The sequence below is a fragment of the Cetorhinus maximus genome, chromosome 8 (assembly GCF_964194155.1).
Source record: "Cetorhinus maximus chromosome 8, sCetMax3.hap1.1, whole genome shotgun sequence".
NCBI lineage: Eukaryota > Metazoa > Chordata > Chondrichthyes > Lamniformes > Cetorhinidae > Cetorhinus > Cetorhinus maximus.
The window spans coordinates 31,640,653-31,668,355 of NC_135886.1; the positions used below are offsets into that span (position 1 = coordinate 31,640,653).

Below are 27,703 nucleotides of genomic sequence, written 5' to 3' on the forward strand. Positions count from 1 at the left end.
CAGTTCTGCATTATGGTAGCCTCTGCATTCATTCTGGAGTTGCCCGCCCCGACTCCTATTTCAGCCCCCCTGCCAACCGAAAATCCAAGCTGTGGGTGGACATTTTTAAAGGTCGGTTCACCAAGCTGGGAAATCTCCCGGCTTTGCACACTCGACCCGGGATGAAAATCTGTGCCTATGGTTCTCGTCCCCAAACTCGGCATTTCCCATCTTCGTGGGATGGAATTGGAGTTTGGCCAGGGTTCATGCATATGCGAATTGGGGAGGCAGCTGGCCACTTAAATCACCAGCTGCCTCCACTGACTTCCAATTTTTGAACTGTAGCTGCATGAATCCCAGTGTACGCAGAGCAGACCAGGTAAGGGGAGGTCTGAGCTTGGTGGATTCTTTGGATAGTTGGGGTACCCCTTTGAAGAGGTAAGGCACTGCTTTGAATAGGATCTGGGACATCTTGGGAGAGGTAAGGCATCCTTTGAAATTGTTAGAAGTAAGCATGATTATGCACTTTTTACACACAAACTCATTGGAACTGCCAAGCTGTCAAGGAACTGTCCAGCTGTCAAGGAACTGACCAGCTGCCAATGAACTATCAAGCTGTTGAGGAACTGTCCAGCTTCCCAGGAAGTGGCAAAGCTGTCAAATCTGCCCAGGAAATGTCCAAGGATGCCAGCTGAGTTGGCATGGAGGGGATAAGGGAAAAGGGTAATTTGTGGGGGGAATGGATTGGCATGAGTGGGCACTACATTAGCATAGGGTTTATGAAGGGCCATCTGGATGGGTAGAGGGGCATGGGTTGGCATAGGTTGGCATGGGTGGAGCATAGGGGCTGTGTGGGGGTTGAGGGCTGGAGGGGTGTTTCTTTGTTTTTTTTAATTTAAATACGGTGCTAGAGCACAGTGACAGGACATGCGCCCCTTAATCTTCTTGTAAATACTCTTGTAAAAGTTACACTTTGTTGAAAGAGATATAACTGGGTTTTTTAACAATATGCTAAGTTCATACTTACTGCTAAACTGCCTCACTAGCCAAGAGAAAGTAATTTTATATTTGTTGAATATCAGTTTTTTTTCCCCATTATAAGAAATTCCAGATTTTTTTTAAGTTTGTTTATTTTGACCTCTCATATGTGTGTCCTAATCATTTTTCACTTTCTAACATTTAAAATTAAGCTAAGTAATTCAGTGGTTTTTATTTCCTGGTATGCTGTCTGTGAGAATACTTCAATGTGACTGGCTGCTTGCCCAGCTTGATGCCATCATTGCTGCCAGATAACTGGAGATTCCCTTGACATATCGCCAGATTCAAATTAATGTCAAGAAAGAGCATCTCAAAGATGACTAGATCATTTGGGAAAGTCAGTGGAGAGTGTCCTTGCTTCGCTACTGGTTACAAACTCCAGCTCAACACAGATCCCTGTGGGATGTCACTTGTGATATCCTGCTAATTACTGTACCTGTCCATTATCCTGACACTCTGTCCACCGCTCAGCCAATCTCCTAACCAAGCCAATAATATGCCCTCCGTTCCATGAGCTTCAACTTTAGCTAACAGTCTCTTATGAAATATGTTATCAAAATCCTTCTGGAAATCCATATAAAAAACATGCATAGATATAGCCCTGGTCACTACCTTAGCCACCTCTTCAAAAAATTCAATCAGCTTTACCAGGCATGATGAAAATTTAAAACTCTATCATTAATTATGGACTAGTAATTTCCTGACAACAGATGTTATACTGGTGTATAATTTTCTGGTTTCCGTCTCACATTCTTATATAGCAGAGTGACTTGTGCAATTTTCCAATCTAAAGAAGTGGTTTCCAAATTGGGAAACGTTTGGAAAATATAGTTAGGGCACCTGTAATGGTCTCACCTACTTCCTTTAAAACCCTGGGATGAAAACCATCTTGCCCTGTGGATTTACCACTCATCAGAGCCATAATTTTCTTCAATACTGTTAATTTGCTTATGTTAATTTTGGCGAGTCGCCATCCCTTATTCAATATTAGTTTTCTTGGGATACCTGACATGCCATCCTCTTCCTCTATTGTAAATGCTGACACACAAGGTAGTTATTTAATATGTCTGCCATTCCCTTATTTTCAATTATAACATCACCATTATTAGTCTAAGACACTCATTATTCCTGACACTCTTACTTTTTCTTAACGTAATTGTAAAATAATTGTTGTGTTTAGTTTGTCTCTTGCAAGTTTCTTTACATATTCCCCTTAGTCTCAAGCTTACCTTTCTAAAATGCTTATTCCTGGGCCAATTTGCATAAGAAATTATAACCTTTGAGGACTTTTTACTTAAAATTAGCTCCGAGCACTCTCTGAACAGGAGTGCTCACCTTTCCCAGAAGGAAAAATCAATAAAACTTAGAAACAACTGGTACTGGTCTGAATTGGAGTTCCATATACTCTTTCCTGTGTTCTTGATCCCAAAATGGAATCAATAACTGGATCCTCCAGCTCCCTCTCCAATATCTCTTCAAGTCAGTCTCCGGTGTCCCTCGTCAGATAGGCAGTATACTGTGTGGGTCAAACAATCCTGCTTATAAAGGATACTCTGTCTCTCTAATTAGTGTATCCTCTACAACTACCACATTATGCCTCTCCTCTGGTTCCAAGAAATTGTGATCAGCATTCTGGCTGTCCTTCCTACCGCCTTCATCCTTATCCTTACAGATAACAAGTACTTGTGCTTGTTGGATAGGATCAGTTTCTGCAGATCCTTATTCACTATTGCACTTGGGTTTCACTTAATCTGTTTACTATTAATCACACCAACCTTGCTCTGATCCTTTCCCTCTTAACAATATGCGAGTGAAATCTGCAGAAAACTGTCCTGATGTCCTTTCCCCACTTGTGTCAAAGTGTCGCAAGTCACATTCCAGCTCAATCACTGAGCCAGAGAGATTCAGGTCAGAGACATCTTCTGCCAACATGTTTTCTCAGGACAATCTCACTACCCATAAACTTCCACATTCTGCAGTCTAGGCACACAAACTGCTTTGCCATAACTTAATCTATATTTGGGGCCAGTTAGCACAGTTGGCTAGGTGGCTAGTGTGTGGTTCAGAATAACGCTAACAGCGTGGGTTTGATTCCCATTCCGGCTGAGATAGACTTGGGTATTGCCTCCTTGCCCTGCCCCTGAGAGTGGAAGGCAATGGCAAACCACCACTGACAAAAACTGCCAAGAAAAACAGTTCAGGATGAAGCATCAGCAGACAAGAGCCAAGGACGTATCTTCAGGCAGAGCACAGATGAATGAATGAATGTGTCTATATTTACTTATAGATTCATTTCTGTTTTTCTAACACAAAAACACAAACGCTAATCACTAAAAATACTAACCCATAAATTAAATGCCTCTGCTGGGTTGAAAACACACTGTGTATTTGACTGGTGTCTGCCACTCTGCTTCTCCCGATAGGCTGTGCTGCTGCCATCTCACGTACTATTTAAATACGCCACTCTACTTACTGTCTCAAGCTTACACAAACCACTAAAAGTGTTAGCGGTAAAAAGAAGCGACTCCTTCCCCCCCGCATCAAATTCCAACTCTGTCCAAATTCTAAACTTCCCACTTTGTTAACAATACACTCCGTTAATATTGCAGTCTGCAGTTACACTCTGTGCTCCACAGAAATTTTCTACTTTTATAATCATCTTGAGCCACGCCCAAGCTACAACTTGGCAAACCACTGGACCATTCCAGTAGACTCCCACCGAGAGTGGGAGAATTGGGAACCCTACTCTTGGTGAAGAATGTTATCTGCTGTGGATATACGAACAAACCCCTCATACTGTTTTGTTTCTTTAATGCACAAAGTGAGTAAGACTGTTGCTTAATTGCAAGCATATCTATATCAATGTGTTATGGGAACATAGCTTGAATATCTCCATCCCACAAGAAAAATTACTTCTGCAGCAGCTGCGCTAGAGAATCAATTTGAATAGGACATCAATCTTATCTTCATTAAAAAATGTTATTCCCAAACCACTGAAATAGTTGTACTCAAGTCATTTTATTCTCCATCTTGCTTGGATAAGTTATGTTCTTTTAAAAGGTTCTCTATGTAATGCTGAACAAATGTTTTTAATAGTTTCTTTCTTTTGGGGAAATATAGAAACTTTGACCCCAAACTTACTTTGTTTTGCTTCAAAAATGGTACAGAAAATAGGTCCTATCAGGCTAAAGAAATCAATGAGTAAAAACTGCCGAGATTCCATTGTGCCCTGAAGTAGGTGAAATATTCCCAGGCCAGTCAGTATTATGAAGGAATAGCAATAAACACTCGAGCAATGGATAAAGAACACTGTGAAGTACAATTTGATTTTGGCTCTCTTAATATATGGCCACCATGCAATACCATTTTGTGAGAATTTTTGAAATGCAGGAAAATTGTGATTGTCATTGATTTTACAGAGGGGGGCGGGGTTATGTTTTCATCTTTCAGTGAGGGTAATGGTGGGATGGTGCAAAAGTCCCAGGATAAACAGAATCGCACAATTAATGACAAGTTACTTGCTCCATAATTTTCTCTTTTATGCCGTTCATGGGTCTCCTATGAAGTAATAGTGCAAGTCACGGGGAGAATCTGGGTCAAAGCTATTATTTATCATGTGCCCCCATTGAGTTATGTTTCAACAGGATCTACTGTTGAAGAGAAAGCAACCATGTGGCGTTCCAGAAGGCAAAAAGAGTCACATTTTCAACCAGATAAAAATTGTTGGTATCCTGCTAACTGGAGCCCAATACATTTTTGTTGAGTGCATCCGTTAACAAACATTTATTTCACATGGGTAATCTTTGTATGATTGACACTGAGCTTCATTTTTATTCATGACTTGGAAGGATATCACTGTTCCTTCACTGTCACTGTGTCAAAATCCTGGACCCCCTCCCCCGCACCGTAATAGCAATGTGGGTGCACCTACACCACATGGACTGCAGCAGTTCAAGAAGGCAGCTCACTACCACCTTCTCAAGGGCAATTAGGGGATGGGCAATCAATGCCACCCTAGCCAGGGATGCCCACATCCACTGAATGAATAAAGAAAAAATATTTAGTTATAACAACCATGTATCATTGCAATGCCAGCTAGTGGGCATGTTCTGAGCACATCCCTCTCTCAGTCTGAAGAGATGAATCTAGTGAGATAGAATCTTGGTTCCTTTAAGGTGAAATATATAAAGAATATATTTCTGTTTGATGGGTACAAATTTCAGCAATAACAGCTTCAATTTATATAGCACCTTTAATGTAATAAAACATCCCAAGGCACTTCACAGGAGCATTATAAAGCAAAGTATGACACCAAGCCACATAAGAAGATATTAGGCCAGATGACCAAAAGCTTGGTCAAAGAGGTAGGTTTTCAGGACTGTCTCAAAGGAAAAATGCAAGATAGAGAGGTGGAGAGGTGTAGAGAAGGTATTGCAGAGCCTGGTGCTGAGGCAACTGAAGGCACAGCCACCAATGATGGAGCAATTAAATCAGGAATGCTTAAGAGGCTTGAATAAGAAGAGCACAGATATCTTGGAGAGTTGTGGGGCCGGAGGAGATTATAGAGATAGGGAGGGACAAGGTTCTGGAGGGATTTGAAAATGAGAGAGATGTTGTTGACCGTGAGCCAACAGAGGTCAGCGAGCATAAGAGTGATAGGGGAATAGGACTTGCTAAATTTCAGAACCTTTCTCTGATAAAGTGTTCAATTTTTAATGAATTATTTGTATCTTTGAAAGATCCTGTATGTCTCTTAGGGTAGGGTCCAAGGTACAGCTGAGGAGCTGAATAGCTACTTTGCATCTATTTTCAGTACCCTGAGCTGATGGGGAAAGTAGTGGCAATATTGAATCCATGAAAAGCAATGTAAAATTAGTCCTGGCAAGGATTAGGTGTCAAAGCTGTTGGCTGTCATGGTATTCACCCTAAAGTACAAAAATAATTTTGGATACTCAGTGTCAGGGTTAGCAGTAGAGAGAAGATGAGTTCAAGTTTTACGCTTTTGTTACCTCAAATCCAGTGTCTTATCCAAACCATCTACCTTTTCTTCAATGATCTCAAATCTGTTGTTCTTATTTCAGTGTTTCCTGTTGCTGTGTAACGTTCATTGTGATAAAAGATACACCCGTGGTGCCTTTTGGATAATGTGTCCCATTCACTTTTGCAGCTCTTGGAAGCTGAGACCATGCAATACATCTTCATGAACAATTACCAGCTCTGTTCAGAAATAAGCGAAACCGTCTTACAGCATTTTGTGCAGTGCTCAGCAACTCATGGTCGCCATGTGAAGTATCTGGACTTCTTACATACCATAATAAAAGCTGAGGGAAAATATGTCAAAAAGTGTCAAGACATGGTGATGACAGAGGTAAAAGCAGCTAAAGGCACCCAGCAATGTTTGACTGTTTATTTCACTGTAACTCTGAATATCTAGCTTGTAAACATTACAAAAATGTTGCATTCATTTTGAGCACCTCATGTTTTATATCAATAGCTGACGGGTGCGGGTGATGATGTTGTTGTGTTCTACAACGACAAGGCCTCGTTTTTGACCATGTTGGAAATGATGAATGCCGCTAGAGATGGTGTGGAGGAGAACAGCCCCCTCGCATATCATATTTCGCTGGTGGAATTGCTTGCAGCCTGTGCCGAGGGCAAGAATGTTTATACAGAAATCAAGTGTACCTCACTGTTGCCTTTGGAGGACATTGTACGAGTGGTCACCCATGAAGACTGTATAACAGAGGTATTGCTGGCTGTTACAATATGCAAAACAAATAAAACAATTCCAAACGTGGAGTGATTCTTTTGGGAGCCAGATTGGGACAGAGGAGCTGTCAGGAAAATCAAGGAGGCAAATATTTAAAAAGATAGAATTTTGTAACAATTGAAAATTCCTGTAAAACCAAGCAGAATCAAAGTTGAGAGGGAATAAAAAATACAATATATTGAAGTAACTGTTGGGGTACAGGTTGGGTCTGGGTAAGTTATGATTGATGTGCAGATTGTATGAACCCAGGATACTCACCAAACAAAGCACACAGGAGCATTGTGCTTTGAATGTGAGCAGCTAGAACATTGCAGTGTTTCCTTAGGTCAGTTGGTTTATTGTATGTTAGTAGGGAGACGGACAGTGCCTGTATAATGCTAGCCCACCAACAAAATGCTTATGGATTTAACATTGCTTTGTAGTTTAATTGTATATATTGATATGGCAGTGGCTCTCATAAGGCAGCCCCTCAGTACTTGTGGGCCCTGTGTTTCTGGATCTAAAATACAGAATAAAAGAGAGAGATAGTTGTCCACAACATAAGTTCATGATTACAAGCCAACCCAGTGTATAAGATGGCCCCACTTTTTCAGCCCCAAAAATCATGTGTTTTGCATATACTTGGCATAGAGGTCAACCCTCTCCGCTTTTCAGCCACGGCATCCTATACTTGTATTAGTAGTCAGCCTCAATTTTTCACCACACATGACCTTACCGGTACCTTATAAGTAGGTGCAAGGGATCAAACAGGTGATATGAGCAGTGATGCAAAGATGCATGGGAATTTAAGACACACCCACATAGAGCAGGCACCACGTAGCGAATGACAAAGATGACGACCAAGCAGGCTCACACTGGCAGATCACTTTTATACTTGGCGTTTAAGTCAACCCTCCGTTTTGGAGGGATTTTTCGAGGCATCGAAGGTCGACTTATACGCCAGCATTTATGGTAATTCTGAATTCTTGGGCATGACTTATGCACCAATGTGATTTACAGACTTTTGCAGAGACACCATCAACTCGAGATGAACAGCATTTTCCTGGAAGCTGCAGACTGCATTTGCACTTTTCTATTCAGCTGGCAGGATGCCCTGCTATAGCTCATAAAATATTTTGGGTAGTATTTTCCTGTTTTTGCTAACATTAGCAAAAAAAGTATACATGAAAATAAAGGTGGCAAGACCATTTCACACTCATCTGCTTTTCCACAAATACAGAAAAATAAAATTCTTAAAGGGAAAGGATGCAATGGAAATTTCGAAGGGCAAAAATAATAGAATAATGGCGTGGATATAGTCTGCTTCATTCGTATATATATATATTTCAATGGACTTATCATTTGTTGCTGTCTATGTTTATTTGCACTGATTAGGTGAAAATAGCCTATGTTAATTTTGTGAATCACTGCTATGTGGACACAGAAGTGGAAATGAAGGAGATTTACACCAGTAACCACATCTGGAAGCTTTTTGAGAACTTCACAGTGGACATGGCTCGGGTAAGCCTGTGAAAGGTTTGTCAAGCGATAGTGTACAATGCTCAAAGCACAGTAACATTGAGAACGTAACTAGGTAGAGATGAAGAAAGTGTAATATTCTATTTCTTGGGAATGTGCTAGAACAGGGCTATCCAAGGCTTTTGTCTGTAGGGGGGCATATAGATGGGCATCATGGAGGCTTGTTGGCCGCATTAAAAATATAAAGCAAGGCTCCATTAATTTGCTTCTGGTTTCTGATTTCAGATTTAACCATCAGTGAGGCAATTAATGATTAAAAGGCCTCCAAACCTCCAGGCTCACAAAATCCAAATAGACAAAGCTGGTCCACATACCTGGGCTTTGTGCTACCAAAATTCCGCCCTGAGAGGTTAATATGACGTGACTTCCTTTAACAGACTGCAGTTTAGACATATTTTATTCTTACAGAAACTAATAGTATTTGTTCTTAAAAAAAAACTAACAAAGTTCAGCCAACATTTTTTTTCTTGTTGATGATACACTTTTGCATCAAATTTGGAATCTAAATCCAATAAATATATGTAATCTATTCTGCAATTTTATCCAAGTTACCTGGAGAGATCAAGTGCTGAAGTATATTATTGCAGTATTGGCCTGTTTGAATTTGCTTATTGAAAAAAAGTAGACATTTTATTTATTGCATTCATCAATTATTTAACATTTCATTTCAAATTCTATGAATAATAAATTAAGAATTAAATGCATTAAATATATCATCGTTGTTTAAGCAAAATAAATCTGAAAATTCCTGTCATATAATTTTGACTATAAACATGAAGAATAATTAGTCTTCATTACTTGCTAAGATTTTTGCTAAACTACTTCAAGTATTAATGCAAACTGTCTGCTTTCATTTTAATCATGCAAGGTTTGTAATAAAAGGGAGAAAAGGCTTTCAGATCCTACTATGGAGAAATATGTGCTGACTGTTGTCATGGATACCATCAGTGCGTTCTTCAGTTCACCATTCTCTGAAAACAGCACGTCACTGCAGGTAACTCACTGAGACTTCTTCATATTAAGCTTCAAGCAAAGCAGCATTTACCCTCTTTTCAACACTGCCTGCATCGTTACCAAGAGTTTCCACCTAGTCCAAAATCACATAGGTGCAGGAAAACAGTGGGCTGCTGATGGAACTGTGGTTTGAGTTCTGTCACTGGCTTTGCAGATGGGGAAAATGAATCAATAACCTCAGTAATTAACTCCTAACCAACACAGAATGCAGAAATAACTGGAAAATATACTTGGCCTTCAATAAAAAAAAAGTCTATTGGGCTGTCCATTAAGCCTATCTCCCATATGGGTACAAATCATTCTCTGTCCACCTCTTCTAATGGTGCTCAGTTATATACTGCTGGAAGGAGTGTGAGGACATCTTTGGGTGATTGATACGCCAATTGCACCTCCACATTCCTCTCATGATGTGCACTGTGGCAGGCACACAATTTTAACTTTTTGTTCAGTTAGGAGTTGGGGATTTGCAGGGCCAGTAGGCTGCAGCGAATCTAGAAGTCGGGGTTTCCAGAGTTTAAGCTCCACTGTGTGTGTGTGTGTGTGTGTGTGTCTAATGTCATTGATGGGTTCCCAACCTGGGAGTCAGCCTAATTGACAGGCTTGGTTTCCAGTCAGACATGGACTGCTGGAGTAGAGGATGCAGGACCAGTTGGGTCCAGTCCCTCACTTCAGGAAGGAGGGGACTGGTGGCTGAGGAGTGGAGGCAGGAAGATGCTGGAGATCCGAGGCCTAGTGGGATGAGAGCAGAGGCCTGGGGAGTAGTGGGGCAGGCTGATCTCAGGGAGTTGGTGAGGCAGGTAAGCTGGATGTAGCAGTTAACAGAAAAAACACTTAGGCCAGGATTTTCCCCTCGGCAATTTGGGGGTGGGGCCCACTTGCCGAGGGGAAAATGACGTGGGATGACATCAGGAGGAATCCTCAGCGTCATCCCGGTCCCTTTAAATTTTTAGGAAGGCGGGCGGACAGCGAAATCAGCTGTCCACCCGCCGACCTGTCAATGACCAAATGAGGTCGTTGACAGGATAATTAAGATAATTAAAGATCTGCCCGTCCAAGCTTAAGGCTGGCGGGCAGGCCAGGAGCCCCAGTGGGCTCCAGATTATTCATGAAACTTCATCCACTGGCGGGATGAAGTTTCATGTCCACTTTTAAAATATTTAATAAACTTTATGTTTCTTATTAACGTGTCCCATCTCGTGTAACATTGTCACATGAGGGGGACATGTTAATAATTTTTTAATTTTTCTATTTTTCGACTTTTCTTACCTGTCAGTAAATTCCCTGAGACAGCACTCTGCCTCAGAGAGCAGTGAGCTCTTTCGTGCGAATGCGCGAAAGAGCGCACTTTGACAGCTGGGGATTCCCTCCCTCCCCCACACAGGAAGTGCATAGCGCTTCCTGTCGGGCAGGCCGCTGGGAGGGCCTTAATTGGCCGCCGGGCGGGCCTTAATTGGCCGCCCACTCAAAATGGCGGCGGGCCCCATTTCGGTGGCGAGGATCGGCTGTCCGCCCGCCACCGAGCCAGTGGGGCCCGCACGCCATCCGAGGGCAAAATTCTGCCCTTAGTTCCTGGATCCAACAGTCCTCATCTTCCTTCAGCCAGTTTATTTTGCAAGGCCTGGGAAGCCCGGCTGGCTAGATTTAAATTTGAAATCGTAGATCAACTGAAAATTGGTGAGCTTTAGACAAGTTGTGTTCAGGATTTAAATGTTTAACACTTCAACCTACTATCTGACCTGCACGCACCTCCAGGTCTCAGCCTCATGAGATGGACAAAAATCGCCCTACAAGGTTCAAATCCTCTTTTTAGCATTTCATGATGCAATGGCCTCTTGCAGGTTTTACACTGGCAAATTAATGCAAGCATTTTTACACAGTAAACCTGTCAAGAAAATGGAACATTTTGAATTGCTGCTTGAAAAATGTATTTCCTCATTGCATGAAGGTGACACAACAATATGAAATTAGTATGCATGTTGATAAATTATGGAATTTAATCTGGTGTCTCGTGCCAGGGTCCCTGTACAGTAATGAACATTGTAGCAATTTCCACAGTTCTCATTCTTAATGTTGACAGGCACACAGTAGATTGTTCCATTTTAACCTGAGTACATAATGACTGTATGTATTCCTTCCCAATTCTTGTAGACACACCAGTCTATTGCTGTGCAGCTGCTGCAGTCCACATGCCGGCTTCTGGATTGCTCATGGTTGCAACAGCAGCAAAAGCCTTCAGTGGAAACCTGCATTAGGACACTAGCTCTGATGGGTAAGGCAAAGGATTGTTATGGTAAGAAACCCGAATTCAAAATAAATGAGGCACGAGCTGTTGCAGAACAATATCCTTTTCCGACTTGCCTGTCAAAGCCTGTCTTTGCAGCAACAGAAATCAGTTTATTGTTGAGAAGATGGGAGCATTCTTTTCTGTCTGTCTTTTTTCACTTTGCAAGCTGAAGTGAGTCTTATTTCTGTAGATAACCAAAATACAAGAAGGTGAATCCATCTTAGAGATGTTAGCAGAAAACAGACAACAGCAAGTGGGTAGCTCGTTTTACATGCTACCGTATTTTCACCGGAAGGAGTGTAAAATGAGCGATCAATTTGTTATTGCCCACCTAAGAGGAATATATCCTCCCCCCACAAATGTATTCAAAATGACATTGACAAAGTCAAGAGTTTTTTCAAGTCTATTAGAGGAGTGATATTCCTCAACTGGCATTATCAATGGTAGAGTCTCACTTATTATAACAATTAGTTCCCCTTGGATGAACATTTCTCTTGGGATCACCGTTTTGAATGTAGGTGAATTAAACAGACTGCAGACACTTCTCTCCTCTCTTTGAATTGTAGCCTGTCCCCAGCATTGACACATTATTTTGTATAAATCTGCGGATTTAATTAAATTAGCTGGGTTATTATTTGTGAATGAAGTCATTTATTTGAATGCTACATTTAACTATTTTAAGTGTTATAGGATGAATTAAGGGCCTTACGCTGTTGAGTTCAATTGCGCTAGCTGACTATTTTTAAGTATTTAGATTTACTAAGAGTTGGTTCACATACGATGGCCAAGATTTTTCATGCCCAACTGGGACGGTCGTGTTTGGTGGCGAGACTGGTAAATCTTGCGAGAAGGCCCGGCCTGGCAACTTAAATCTGGGGAGCGATTGGGTACAAGATTCTTGCAGCAAACACAGGCCACATCAAGGTGCAGGTATCACCGACCTGTAGAGTGACTTTGAAGCCAGACAATCACTGTGTCAGAAGGTTACACACTGCACCAGGGAGAGGCCCTGGACTGCGACACTTGGCTTTATTTTGCGCAGTAACCAATGTTTCACATCTGATTGACATGAACACTGCTCATCATAGCAAGAAGCCATAGAGAAGGAGACATTCTTGGGAGTGTATTTACAATGGTCAACATTACGTATAAGTGATTAGCACCCGTGCCCACATTGTGCAACCCACATCTTCTTGACTTGTCTAACCCTGCCACTGTAACTTGGTGCAGCCCCAACATCCACAGCCTGTTGATCCTCCTCCACATGGGTGCCCGAGGGTCCCTGGCTGACTCCTTGAGAGGAAGGGGCAGCTGGAGCGAGCTTGAGATGGCCTGCCCCCCCTCCCCGGATTTGGCACTGATGGATGCCAGTGAGTACCTCAGTGATGGAGTGCAACTCCTGCAGCAGTGCAGGACTGATGTCCAGGACTAAGGTCTCCATGGTGGCCGCCACCCTATCAGTGTTGACCTCGGTGGATTGGCTTGCCGACGCTATCAATAGGTCTGAAGGCGGGTGGATTCTTCCATCGTGCCTTGCGATCTGAGGAGTGCGGTAGACATCCTTTCCTGATGCTCCCGAGTTTGTCTTTGCAACTCCAGCAACTGAGGTATGATCAAGTCCAGAGGCTCCTCATCTGACTAGGACTCAGCAGATTTCTGGCCTCTAGCAGTCCTCTGAGTGCCGACACCCTGGAATGTCCCTGCCTCTGCCTCCGCCTGCTGTGGATCAGACAGTGCGATGTGCTCTCCAGATTGTGACCCCGAGGCTACTCTAGAACTAGGTCCCACCAAATTGTGTGTCTCTGTGCTGGTGGAAGCTGTGGGTGAGCGCTGTGATGGATCTTCAATGTTAGTGTTTGCAGATTCCTCTCGCGTGGTGTTCTTGGGGCTGGAGTCAAGGACCTGGCTCGTGGACCCCCTTGGTTGCTTCCCTGATGTGCCTGTGAGAGAGAAGAGAGGTAATTAGTGCATTGCAGTGGCCTGTGAAACAGGACAGTTGTCTGATGGATGTTGCACTGCCGGACCCTCGCTTGGTTGAGCGCTGTCGACCTCTCCGTCAGCACACAATAGGTCCACATCCTTGCCAGTCAGCTGAATTGCTCTATTTTCAAAGGCTGTGAGGACCTTGATTTCAAGCATTCCTCCACCAGTCTGCGAGCTCTCCCTTTTGTTGTGTGTCAGCTTATCCTGCATGAAGATAGATGGAGAGAGTGTAAGCAGGACGCCTGCCAAACCAGATGGGAAAGACGCCTGGCATGTTTGGGTGGTGAGTGGTGCCATGGATGGGATGAGGACACGATCAGCAGGGCGGATGAAGATCTGTGTGAGAGAGTGAGGGGTGATGTCCCTTGAACTGGCAGTGAATGAGATCCCAGAGGATGTGTGATGGGTTTGTGAGCGTGTGAGTTGACAGTGATGAGAAGAGTGACTTACCCTGGCGGAACGGAGGAGATCATTCATCCTCTTTTGGCACTGGGTGGCTGTCCTCTTTTGGAGTGCATTGGCGCTGACCACAGTTGCCATCACCTCCCATGCTGGATCGGTGACTTTGCTTGCTGGCTTTCACCCGGAGCGGGGTTAGAGGGCATTGCGGCGGGCCTCCACTGCATCTAGTAGGCGCTTAAGGGAGACGTTGCTAAACTTGGAGGCAGCACTTTCCCTAGCTTTGGCAGCCATCAGTCCCCAGCAGCTTCCTATCCCTTGGAGATTGCTGGCTCTGTGCAGGCGGGCGGCCTTTAAATATTGCACCGGGATTACTGAAACTCAGGTCACCGCGGGGAGGGTGAATCCGAGGCCACCCCCACCAGTGATACAAGGTAAAACCCGTGCCTCTGATTTTTTTTCACAATGTTTCACACGACACTGGGTGAAATTCCACCATTGCCGTCGGTGGGTCAAACGCCGATTTCCCCGCTCGATATTGGACTTGGCAGATATCCTGGCCGATGAATGCACAGGACTGTCCCAGGAGACTGCAATCCTGCTGCTTAGCTGATCACACTAGCTTTTCCCAGCAACCCAGAAACCACCTTAACTTTGTGGTTTTTCATTTTAGCAAAAAATCGGACAATACCCCTCCCAGCGGACCTGGACACCCAAGCTCACACTTTGTTAAACAACCAGTCATTGGCGTCCCAGAGAAATGCTCCAAACTGGAAAGCAAGCACCCGAGCTTTCCCTCGCTCTGCGTGCACACAGCAGCAGTGGGACTATAAGAATATCATCGAGAAGCTACAGGTTTGCTACTTCTGTTTACATTTTTGTTAGAAAACGATATTCACCTTTACTGCAATTCCAGAGAAAACCGACACTGAAGTACACATGACTTACTCTGCAGTGCCAGATTTAGAAATGTCTCAAGTGAACACTTAAGAAACAGTTGGTGCATCCCCTACACCCCCAGAAAATTATGATTTTTGACACGTTGAATCTTCTGGAATTTTCCAGTAACCTCTGATTGAGGTTGAGATTCTGGGCCTCTGGTGTACGCTGGGAAAATTATCCCTTTTATATATCCATATAGTTTTCATGATGTTAACACTAATTCTTATAATTTGAATTAGTGTTAATATAAGTAAGCATACCGCACTGAGTGGATGAATAAAACAACTGGCTTGGTGACTCATATTTCTTCTGGTCCTCTTTCAGTTGTAAAAGTAGGCATTTGTTTCTTATTTCTTATGGTATTAATTTGTTGCTGACCCCACTCCCAATTTCCTTTACTATATTGCCTCTGTTCCAAATGTCCAATCTGCTATAGGTATTGTCTCAAGTTCAGTGGTGCTGCTCACTTCCACCAGTGGTCAGCACCTCTCCTGTGTTCAGACATTTTCCCGTATTCTCCAATTTATATTTCGACAATAGTGGTAGCTGGCTCTGTGACAATGGAGTTCCCTTAAGAGCTACAATATACAATGGGTTAAGACCCTCCAGTTAGAAGTCTACTGTGACACTGATTCTATGTATATATGACAATGGCACTGAGACTTTTATTTCTCCTCCAGTACTTATTCATTCTTGTTTGATTCTCTGTAGGACATTATAATAACTCTGGAAGATCGGCTCCGACCACTGGTGGAGGCTGAGCTCTCTGTTCTTATTGATGTCATTCATAGGCCGGAACTTTTATTTATGGAAGGAACAGAAGCCAGGCTGCGGTGTGAAAGTGGAGGATTTATCTCCAAGTAAGTGAGCAAACTAAGGCTGAGCATTAAATATTACAAGAAGGCTTTTTCAGCAATACAGGTCTAGCACCTAGCATACCACCAGGGTGGAGCATTTACTTATTAACTAAATAGCATTGCTGCCTCCTACTCTAACTGGCAGTTGTAATGCAGATAATGAAATATCTATGGAAAAGAGGTACTCTGCTTAGTGTTGCTGTTAAAATACATTAATTTCTTCAAGCATAAATCAAGATGTCTAATACACAGTAAAATATAAGTGCTCTTGCAACATTTTTACAGCTATATTTGCATTATGATTTTTGGAACTTTTGGATTTTTGATATTAACAAAAAACCTAGGCACTTAGTGCAACTATTCAAATCCTGACTGACCTGTCTCTTCCCTCTTGCCCATTATAGTACGTGGCTAGAATTTTTCCCTCGTCAGGCGAGCTTGGCGGGGGCAGTCGGGAAGCTGACCGCCGCCCGCGATCAGCTCCACTCTGCAATTTCATGCGGGCGGGCCAATTAAGGCCCACCCTGCGTGGATTGCGAGTGGTAGCCCTGAGCGCTACCTGTGCGGGCGGTGGGGGTGGGGGAAGAGGGACAGTGGGCCTGCCTCCAGTTCAAACATGTGCGCGAAAGAGTGCTTCAATTTCCCTGAGGTACGGAGCTGCCTCAGGGAGATTGAAGCGCTTTTTAAAAAAATTAATAAACACAGTAAAAAAATTTTTTAAAACATGTCCCCTCCATGTGACTCTGCCACATGATCTGGGACATGTTTTTCATTCAAAAATTAAGTTTTCAGTTAATGTTTAATTGCTTTAGGAAACCTCATCCCGCTCGTGGATGAGGTTTCCTAAAAAATGTAAAGGCCACTTGGCCTTTTCACCTGCCCGCCAATCATTAGGTTGGATGGGCAGCGTAAATTTGATTTTAATGAGCTTGTTAATGGCTTTAATAGACCTTTCAATTATTGGCGGGCGCGTAGCCGACTCCAGCGCATGCCCGCCAAACGAAATATTGCGCAAGTGCGCGATGACGTCAGGACACACACCCGACGTCATCGCGCGTCATACTACGCTCAGGCGTGTCAGGTGCGCGCCCGCATGCCGAACATAAAATTCTGGCCCATGTTTCTTAATGCTGATGTTGGAGAAGGATCTTGCATTTACTTAGCACTTTATTATATCCTTGGTACATCCTCAGGCACTATCACTTCAAAAATACACTTTTGAATTGCAGTGGCAGTTGTTATATAAGGAAAACCAGCAGCTAAGTTAGGCACAGGTAGATCCCAAGAGAATAAATGTATTGAATGACCAGTTAATTGTTTATTATTTTAGTTGTGTTGATTGAGGGAAGAATGCAGGTCAGGACAATGGGAGAACTCCCTAGTGTTCTTTGAATAGTATTGTGGGAGCTTTTACACCCACCCGAACAGGTAAATAGGGTCTCTGCACTTCTGACGATGTAGCACACCTTCGTTATTATACTGAAGTGTCAGCCTTGATTACATGCTGAAGCCCTGGATTGAGGTTTGAATCCACTCATGAGAAAATGAAAATATCTTGCACCCTGTGGTGGAGCAAGTTCTCTGTTTCAGAAGTAAATCTGAAGAGAATTAATGCTGATGCATGCTTCAGTGACAAGGTAGCAGATTTTTCCCTTGAGTGACTGCTGGAGAAAGATAATGGTTGGTTTGGAGCCTGTTCTGATGATTTATCACAGTTCGAATGCCATAAACTTGATAAGTAAAGTGTGAAGATTTGTGAACATCATCTGAGATCCAAGAGTATGTTACAACCAGTAACTCATTTTAACATGACCGTCATTTTACGCAATAAAAAGTTTTTATTTTTAAATGACCACAGTAATACTGCTGCAAAGCCTGCAAAAGTTCTACAGTGCACCACTGTCCACAACTATTTGGAATAACCATCTTCTGAATACAGCAGCAATTGTTATCTTCTCATATTGTTAACCATGATATAACTGTAGTTCTGATATCGCATTAGGTGACGAGACAGCTTTTGATACATTATGTGCAAAAAATGAATAAACTTAATATATCGATTCCAGAATACTTCTCAATGCTGCATACTTATAGCAACTGAACATGGTAAAGTTATGAACAACAAAATAGATTTGATGTAATTATATTCGTAGCATTTGATGGAGTTTAAAAGGGCACAGCATTTATAAGATTGTTTATACAGCCAAAGTAAACCGATTCTTTATTAAGACAACCAAAACTGCTCTGTATAACAGCTGGTGATCATGAAGCATGCAGTGTAATACAGAAGGTAACAGTTTTATTGTGTACTGTGACTGTCATAGTCCCTAGTACTACAGTTGGAGGATACAGTAAGCCTGGGCCATTTCTTCTCTGCTTCTCCCAGTCATCCACAAGGTAATTAAAGGTGGTCGTAAAAATCCAATGGCATTATGCAAAGAAGAGGAGAGCAGTTCGGAGAGACATGGTTTCGACATTTATCACTCAGACAACACCACCAAAGGATTAACAAATTAGCTGCTTCATTCACCGACATAGCAGCAGTGCCTACATTCCTAAATAAATCTCTATAGCTGTGAATGGGGCTATATAAATGCAAGTTCTCTTTTCATGTACGAATCACCTGCTCACTGGCATTTAGTTTGGCTTCTGCTAAAACCACTCTGCTTCACACACCATCACAGTTTTGATCCAGACCAAGAGTAAAATGCTGGAAACGAGGCAGGAGTAGCTGCACTGAACATCAAAGCAGTATTAGGCTGTTTATGGCACCCAGGAACCTTAGCAAAAGCAAACTTAATGAGGGTAAATGGGAAAACCGTTCAGTGGTTGGAGCCGTGTCTGACATATGGGAAGGTGTTTGCAGTTGTTGATCAATCATTGTATCCCCAGAATGCTGTTGCAGGAGTTCCTCGGGGCAGCTATCTTCAACTGTTTTAACAGAAATCTTCCCTGCACCATGAAGTTAGGAGTGGGATTATATGTTCATGATTTCATTGTTCAACTCAGTTCATAACTTGCCTGATAATGAAGTAGCCTATGGCAATCTGCATGAGGACTTGAACAATATCCATGTTTGAAATGATAGGTGGCAGATACTGCTTGAACCACATAAATGCCATTTAATAACGATTTCTAACTAGAGAAAGCCCTTGGGCCTGAATTTTTCAGTCGGTGGGTGGGCTCGGTGGGAGCGGGCGGGGGTGGTCACAGAGCTGCCCGCAAACGGCTCTGCGCCGCCATTTTACACGGGTGGGCCAATTAAGGCCCGCCCAGCATAAGATGCGAGCCATAGCACTCAGCGTTACCTGTGCGGGCGGGGGGAGGCACGGAGCTACCTCAGGGAGATTGAAGCGCTTCTAAAATAAATAAATAGTTTGAAAATGTAATTAAACCTGTCCCATCTCGTGTGACTGTGTCACATGAGAAGGAACATGTTTTTATATTTCAGAAATTTTTTTTATGCAAGTGGCAAAAGCTTTAGGAAACCTCAGCCCTCTCGTGGATGAGGTTTCCTAAAAAACGTGAAGGCCGCTTGGCCTTTTCGCCTGCCCGTCAACCTTAAGGTTGGACGGGCAGCGTAAACAATTACATTAATTAATTTGTTAATGCCCTTAATAGGCCTATCAGTTATTGACGGGCCCACCGAACGAGACAGTGCGATTACGTCAGGATGCATGCCTAATGTCATTGCTCGTCATTTTACGTGCCGCGTGTCGGGTCCACGCCCACACGTCGACTTAAAAATTCAGGCCTTGATCTTCGGTGCTATTGTTGAGTGGCAATCACAGGGGTCGCCAATGACCAGGAGCTTAACTAGATCCGCCATATGTCAAAACTGTGGCTTCGAGAGCTGAGTAGAGGCTAGGTACTCTGGGATGAAAGGTTCATCTTCAGACCCTTCAAAGCCTCTTCGTCTTCAAGTCAAGGCTTAAGTCAGAAGTATGGTGGAATACTCACCCCTCACCTGGTCAAGTGTAGCTGCAACATTCAAGAAGCCCAAGGACAGAGCAGTTAACTTGATTGACACCCCTGTCACTGGACTAAATATATATTGGCTCACTGGCTGCAGTATGTACAATCAGCCGTGGTTAACTTTGATGACATCTCTCCCCCCACAACCTCTACCATCAAGAATATAATAAAAACACCATTACCTCCAAGCATGCAACTTGCCATTTTGAGTTCATCTGTATTTTTTATCATTATTGAGTCAAAATCCTGGAAATCTCTACCTAACACCATTGTGGGTATACAAGGATTACAGTGGTTCAAAATCATGACAACCATCACCATCTCAGGGTAACTAGGGATGGGCAATAAGCATGATCTTCGCAGGTTCACCCACATCCTACAAAAAAAATGTTTTCAAATCTTTCCATGTCTATACCACACAGGATGAATGTTGCTTTGATAGCTGTAAAGGCCGAGAGTGAAGTGAGTTTGAGCAGAGGTACTACATGTAATGAAATTCAGGAAACTCTTGGGTATTAGATCCCAGTTTGGGTTAATTAATAATAGTTTGCATAATTAATTGAATTCTGGAGGTGTTTTATAATTAATAATTTAAAAAGGAAAATTTTCAAGAGAGAATGAACCATTTACTCAAACCATATGAAGCAGAGTCTCTTGCTCTGTGCCTATGCCATATGCCTCTATATTAAAACAATGTTTTAAAGGCCAGTGTAGTTTGCAGCAACTGTATACAACGCCCAAGCATTATACTAGTAATAAAGAGAAAAACTTGCATTTATATAGCACCTTTCATGACCTCAGGACACTCCAAAGCGTTTTACAGGCAAATAGGTTTTGAAGTGTTGTAACTGTTGTTAACAATATATTGAGCAGCTATGGAACTGAGTATCAACACCATAGATTAAAAACACCATGTAAAAACATGTCATCCAGTAGGACACACACAACTGATCGAATTATGTTTCCACAAAGACAGGCCGGATTGTAAGGGTATTATTCATGCTTACTAGCCAGTGACTAAAGGTCCCAATGTGAGGTGACTGTACAATTGTAGCTCACTCTTTTGGAGGCTAAATTGGGTGACATAACGCAACATAAGGATCAAGAACAGGATCTGAGATGCTCATGCACACTTTTGATATGAAGTGCACAGGACACCATCTTGGTAAAGTCGAACAAGAGATGTCCTTTATCCACATCTGAAGTAGGCATTGAATCATTTATGGATGGAAGCAAGTGGCCTAACTCCTGTTTATGGTCCCTGCTGCAACTTTGATTTGCCCTGAGGTACCCAGTATCAGTGCTGCTTACCGCTGGGAACAGCAACTCTAAACACCGCTTAAATAAAAACACAGTTAAGAACTCACTAAAACCACTGCCAGTCCTGAGATCTCCAATCTCCCTCCTGACCCAGCCCCAACCTCCTAGCACCCTGACAGAGTGCTAACCCCTCAACACTGCGATCTTCCTACTCTAACATTGGTTATGCCACTTGTTTAACCTCATGAGAGAAAGTTTGGCAGAAATATCTTGATTCCCTACCCAACCTGCTGTGCCACCTCCCACTGGGCCCATTCACAGACTCTGAAGTCCACCTATTCCTCCTCCTGACTCCCACAATCCAACCCAATCATGTTGGTCTGTAAGTTGGAGCACTTTTCCCGCCACACCATCTAGGTTATGATGTAGTCTGAGACCAAAATCCAGGGCTTCTTAGACCTCACCATTTGAGTGAGAGCTGTTAACACTGTGGGGTGTTGGGGGGGGTGGTGGGGGTGAAGTGTTCCAGAATTTATCCTCTTATTAATCTGTTTATTTTTCTAGGCTAATTCAGCACACAAAGAATCTCATGTCAACAGAAGAGAAGCTCTGCATTAAAGTTCTCCGCAGCCTTCAAGCAATGTTGGTCAAAAAAAACAGCTATGGAGACCGGGTAAAAACAGAAATCTAACTGCATCACTCAAGCGTGAGAATTAGGAGCAGGAGTAGGCCACTCAGCCCCTCAAGCCTGCTCCACTGTTGCTTATGGAGAGAGCTGAGGACTAGTTTAATTTTTTTTCACTAATTCAAACCCGTATTTAGACTCTATATTTTCAGAAGTTTTAACCTACATTTCGTGTTGACTGCTCCCTTTTTTTCTATAAATATCTTCGTTCTCATCAAAGGCAAAATTAGAGGATAGAGGGTTGTGTGCAGAGAGCCTTGGGCCAGGATTAAATGGTAAAGTTATAAGGATTTGTGTTGGGGATCAAAATATTTCTTCAGAACTTTCTCACATGAGGTTAAATGAATGGCATAAACGTTGATACATTAGATTGCACAGGATCTGTGAAATGAGTGGGATTCATGGCACAATGGCCTTCTGTCCCTGCTTTATTTATATATTTAAAATGTCACACTGATGTTTTGTTCACAAGCCATTCGTGGAATGATGCATTTGTACATGGGGTCAAATTTTTACTGATCAATCCCACAGGGAGTGGGTCGGTCAGGGGGACCCACAATTCGAGATTGCCCCCACACTGACTCCACAGCATGTCTCCGATGTCAGTGATTCTTTGCCTGCCTGGAGGCCCAGCCTGATTGACAGCTGAGGGGCCCAGTCGGGCAGGAAGCCAGTCACTGACAGCTGCAGTAGTAGTTAAGTCTGTGCCGGGAACAAGATGGGGGTGGGGTGGTGGTGGGAGTGGTGTCCAGCCTCAGCTAAAGCTGAAAATGAGCAGTTTGAAGGCAAATTTGGGTTGGGAAATCTGCTTCTGAAAGTTTAACCCCCAATCTGACCCAAATCTGCTCATTCCTTAAAGTTGAAATTCAGCACATTAAGTTTATTGGAATTGTATTATCTACTTGAGTAGTATTACATATCTAAGGATTGGGGAACAGGGTTATTGTTACTAGTGCCCTAAGTGATTGAGGAACTTGCTAAAGTTGGTACCGTTTTGCATCTTAAATAAGGCATGTACCCACGTTAGGAATTTGGAATCTAAATATTTTTGGATGAATTACTGGGATTATTATTCTTCATTTCAAAAGCCAGTTCCTTTCGCAAGATGTATACTGTACATGTCTTTCACAGGAAAAAAACTCCCATCTTCCAGAAGAACCAACATTTGAAAAGGAATTGTAGTAACACAATTTGAGTCTTCCCATTAGGAATTTGCCTCAGCTCATCACACGTACACTCAACAGGTTGGAGCCTCAGCTCCTCTGGCCTGAACTAGGAACTGAACTGAGCTGAAGTAGTAGCAAATAGTATGTACAACTTTCCAATTTACTGGAAAGTCACTATTAAGGTGATACACTTGCTCATGCAGGTGGAAATGCCCATGCGATTGTGGAAATCTTGGCACTTACAGCCTCAGTACTCATCACATGATTCTTTTCCTACAGGGAAATGAATTAAGAAAAACTCTTCTGAGCAGCTACCTTTGTGGCAAAAAATCAAACTCGAAAGGCGACTCCAGCGATCTGTGTTTTGGAGGTACTTATTAGCAAAATACAAACAATTACCATTCAATCAGGCTGCACTTTCATTATGATATTCTACTGCAGTGGAAATTTGATTGTCCATCATAATGTGAGGGCCTCCACCACCAATTGAGAGTCTGCCTTATATGAGTGCTGTGGGCCACCAGGCATAGGAAAGTACAGAAGTACAACACAAATAACAAAAGAAACATCGGGATTATTTTCTGAGTACACGTTAGGGCATTTTAGAAAATGACAACCATTTTGCAATATGAACTAAGGAGGGCATGGCTTCCCATTGCCATGATATAAATTGGTCCCTTTAGGCAGTTTTGTTCATGACAAGAAGGAGATTGAATACATCTTTTTTTAAACTCCATGAGATATTGTCTCACACAAATCATTGGTTGGTTCCTCTTTCAGCTTTCCTCATGTTACATGGGGTTGCCACAATGCTGGTTGATCACCTTCATATCAACCATCACTATTTTTGGATTTGGTGGGTGGTTTTACAGCCAAATGCTCCTCCTGCTGCCCCTAACCCTCCACATTTATCCAGGCTGGGGAACAGCACCAACACACACTGGCTTGCCTCCACCAGTGGCTGGGTCCTTTCGTAGCCAACAAGTCCAAGAGTGGGACTTGAACCCCAGGTCTTCTGGCTCAGAGGCAAGAACGTAATCCAGTGAGCCACCCCAGCTCCCATTCCATGCAAGAATTTGTCCAGTGAAAATTCTGCTAGATTATAGGAATATAGGAATGTATATCTAATAGTGTAAAGAGCATGTTTTAGATTCTTAGATAATATACATCAATATGGAATCTGTGCATTAAAACAAAAATATGTTTTATTCAGCAAACAACCACATCAAGTGTATGTGCTTATTTTAATGCAATTTTTAATTTGTAAATAAACATTTGCATTTTTAACAATAGTTACATTGACAAACCATTGCTATCCATCTTTAAGCAATCTATCTTTAAGGATCATTTGCATTCTCCACTCATCCTTCAGGGTTGGTTTATAAATAATAGGCTGCTGCTTGACTTTCTGTATTATTGATTTCATACAGTGACCAAAAATAGTAATGTCTTTACTTTATTCTTATATAAGATCCAGATAAGAGTCAAGACTGGAACTCAATAGTTCCTATCCAGTGTCGTCTGGACAGAGAAGGAGCCACAAAACTGGTTGCAGATCTCATCACAAGCTCCAAAAGTGACAAGATTTTCCAGGAGAGTGTTTTATTAGCCATTGCCTTGCTAGATGGAGGGAACACAGAAATTCAGGTAACAACCCAGACTGGTGATAATGGCCCATAATTTGTGGCAGTAATGATGCCAAAGCTGTCAGCACTCACTGTCATTATTGTGTAAAACTGACAGCAGCTTCTGGCATCTGCACAAGTGCAGTTAAACGCAGAAACCTGAAAGTTGTCAGTGATACTCTCTCTGCTCCTCCAAACGGTTTGCTGTTGCAGTCTTTACTGGTTCAATCAACATAGAATCAGTGATTTGACATGAGCTTCAAATTTTTCCACACTATTCTTGCTATAAAAAAAGCATTGAAAATGTTAAACCTTGCTGAATGAGGTGTAACTGAGTTTTTACTAGAATACTAAGTCGTAACTGCTGCTAAACAACTTCTCTGACCCCGAGAAACTACTTTTACATATATGGAGTGTCATTCCTTCACAATAATACTTTTAAAAAACCACAGATTTTTTTTTTGTAAATAATTAACTTTTATTTTTCACATTGATTATGATATTTCAGCTTCTACCTTAATTCCATGTGTATGACCTGTTATGATCCTGGAGCAGACCCACATGTTTTTGGTAAGATCTGGCGCGGGAGCAATAACTTAGTTTAAAACAGACAAAATTTGAGATTCAAGACAATCACTAAGAGAATAAAGCCACAAGGTTCTACAGGTTTTGAATAAATCAAAATAAACTTTACAAGGTCAAAAAGATAAAAACAATTTACATTATCTATCTTATACTCTAACATGCAGGGTTGATATGCGGTACCTGTGAATTAACAGGCAACCTATGGTTGAACTGACCACACTGTACAATAAATAGCAAATGAAACCAAGACAGATCCCACGGAAATCTCAACAACCCACCCAGACATCAGTAGACACTGTGAGTCAGCCAATCTTGTTGAAACTCTGACTCCCTCATGAGGGATTCCAAACCTTTCACTTACAAAGGTCAAATCTCTGAAATCCATCGAGGCTGCTCTAACTCAGACTGCCTCAATGACTGCATTCCTCCCAAGGTTTCAGTCTCATCTCCTGAGATCCACTCCCCTGGATTTCCGAGTTTGCATTCCGGCCTCTACTTACTGGTGCAATTTCAGCTCTTTAATAGCTGGCTAGCTTCACTGGGCTGGCACTGCCCTTGAATTTCACCAAGCTCCAACCTCCCAGCTATGCCAAGCTATAAGTGGCTCCCAGGGTTTCTTCTGGGCCCTTTCCAGCACAGAGCCAGTGACCTTCTCAGCTCACCAGGACTTCTCCTGAGCCCTAACTGCAAAGAGCTATCAAATGGCTCTTGGGACTTCTCCTGAACCACAACTACGCAGAGCCAGCCAATAGCAACACTTTTGCTACCTGGAGCTTGGTATGGTCTTTTCCCCTGCTGCAGAACACTCACTCCCCCAGCAAATTGAAATTGAAATTGAAACCCTGGAACTTTCTTAAGCTCCACCCATCTCCATGACAAGGTAGCCTTCCAAGGCTCACAGAATGCTTTTTGAATTAATTGCAACTCTAACTCCCAAAACAAAACATCTCTCTGGGCTGCATTTCTTTGCAGGCACTTAAGCCCAGCCGCTGTTTTATGATCTTGCCTTTCTAGCTGTTAACCCCTTCAGCTAACGTGGCCTAACCTTTTAAGTATAATAGTCTTCAAGTTGCTTTAGTTGCAGTTATCCCATTTTCTACAGTTAAACTTCAATCTTCCTCGAAGTAAACATTACCTCTAAAATATTACTATGAACCATGAACTATTTATAATGATAAAAACAAAAAGCTAAAAGCTACTGCGGATGCTGGAAATCCAAAACAAAAACAGAATTACCTGGAAAAACTCAGCAGGTCTGGCAGCATCGGCGGAGAAGAAATCAGTTAACGTTTCGAGCCTTCACGGCCCTTCGGCAGAACTGAAGCATAGTTAGGAGAAAGGAGAAATATAAACTGGTTTAAGGTGGGGGGGGGGGGAGCGGGGGGGGGAAGTGAGAAGTTGAGGGTGTGGTGATTGTGGAGATAAGCAAGCCGTGATAGGAGCAGATAATCAAAAGATGTCACAGACAAAAGGATCAAAGAGGTGTTGAAGGTGGTGATATTTGTCTAAGAAAAGTGCTAATTAAGAATGGAAGACAGGATACTCAAAGTACCTGTGGGGGTGGGGTGGAAAAGACTAACAAGGTTTTAGTTTTAGATTTAAAAATAATGGAAATAGGTGGGGAAAGAAGAATCTATATAAATTATTGAAAAAAAAAAGGGAGGGGGGGTGGGGAGAAACGGGGTGGGGATGGGGGGAGGGGGAGTTTAAGATCTAAAGTTGTTGAATTCAATATTCAGCCCGGAAGGCTGTAAAGTGCCTAGTCGGAAGATGAGGTGCTGTTCCTCATGTGTTTATAATGGTCTGAGTCTTAATTTCACTTTCTGTAAAGTGAATTACAATCCATGTTTTTTACCCCCTGGTTTGTTGGATCTGAAATTAATTCAGTCTAATTCGCTGATCAGCCTGCTTGTCCTTCCTCCAATAACTGCAAAATCTGGGCTGTTGAAAACTGTAATCGTCATCATGCCTGAACCTTGGTTGGAATTAAATAACAGTGACTGTGTATTCACATGCAGTGGATGTGCTAACATGTTTCTTGCCTCTACTATTTGATATGGAGGCAACTTCAGTGCTCCTATATTCTAAACTTGATGGAAGAATAAGTTGGAGATAAGGTGCAGATTCTCTGATTGTTGCAGCCATTGTGTGTGGCTCCTTTCAGACCGTGCAGTGCTATTGAATTTACTCTAGAGTTCCAAGGAAAGTATGTTCCATGGCAGGTTTTACTGCAATGAAAACAGAAAGTGCTGGAAAAGCTCAGCAAGTCTGACAACATCCGTGGAGAGAGAAATAGAGTTAATATTTTCAGTTAAATGACTCTTTGGAAGTATTTTGCTTTTATTGCAGGTTTTACTGCATCTTGTTAAGACAGAGTACAAGCAAGACAGTAATGAATGACTGCAGTGTGTGTAAACACATTATAGCACACAGACTTGGTGGGTTATATTCTCCGACCAACATTACTGAAATGTAATGACATCCTATTTAAAATAAGTATGTTACGTAACTGGGTTACTGCTGACAGCAGCAAGTTAAGAGATGATCCAATTGATAGGATAGATAGAGAAACTATTTCTTCTGGTGAGGGAAGTACAGAACAAGGGGTGATTTTCAGGGCTGA

At 42.4% G+C, this 27,703-nt stretch overlaps 1 protein-coding gene across 5 annotated transcripts in view; it reads left to right on the top strand.

Annotated features, from left to right (window-relative positions):
• Positions 1-27,703, top strand: part of itpr3 (inositol 1,4,5-trisphosphate receptor, type 3) — a 322,646-nt gene that overhangs the window by 239,215 nt on the left and 55,728 nt on the right. For all 5 annotated transcript variants that reach the window (XM_078546659.1, XM_078546662.1, XM_078546660.1 and 2 more), the window contains 10 exons: positions 6,185-6,385; positions 6,512-6,763; positions 8,162-8,287; positions 9,174-9,299; positions 11,468-11,588; positions 14,659-14,840; positions 15,639-15,787; positions 21,584-21,692; positions 23,150-23,240; positions 24,342-24,517. In XM_078546659.1, coding sequence (XP_078402785.1) covers positions 6,185-6,385; positions 6,512-6,763; positions 8,162-8,287; positions 9,174-9,299; positions 11,468-11,588; positions 14,659-14,840; positions 15,639-15,787; positions 21,584-21,692; positions 23,150-23,240; positions 24,342-24,517 — 1,533 coding nt within the window. The remainder of the gene's footprint in view (positions 1-6,184; positions 6,386-6,511; positions 6,764-8,161; positions 8,288-9,173; positions 9,300-11,467; positions 11,589-14,658; positions 14,841-15,638; positions 15,788-21,583; positions 21,693-23,149; positions 23,241-24,341; positions 24,518-27,703) is intronic.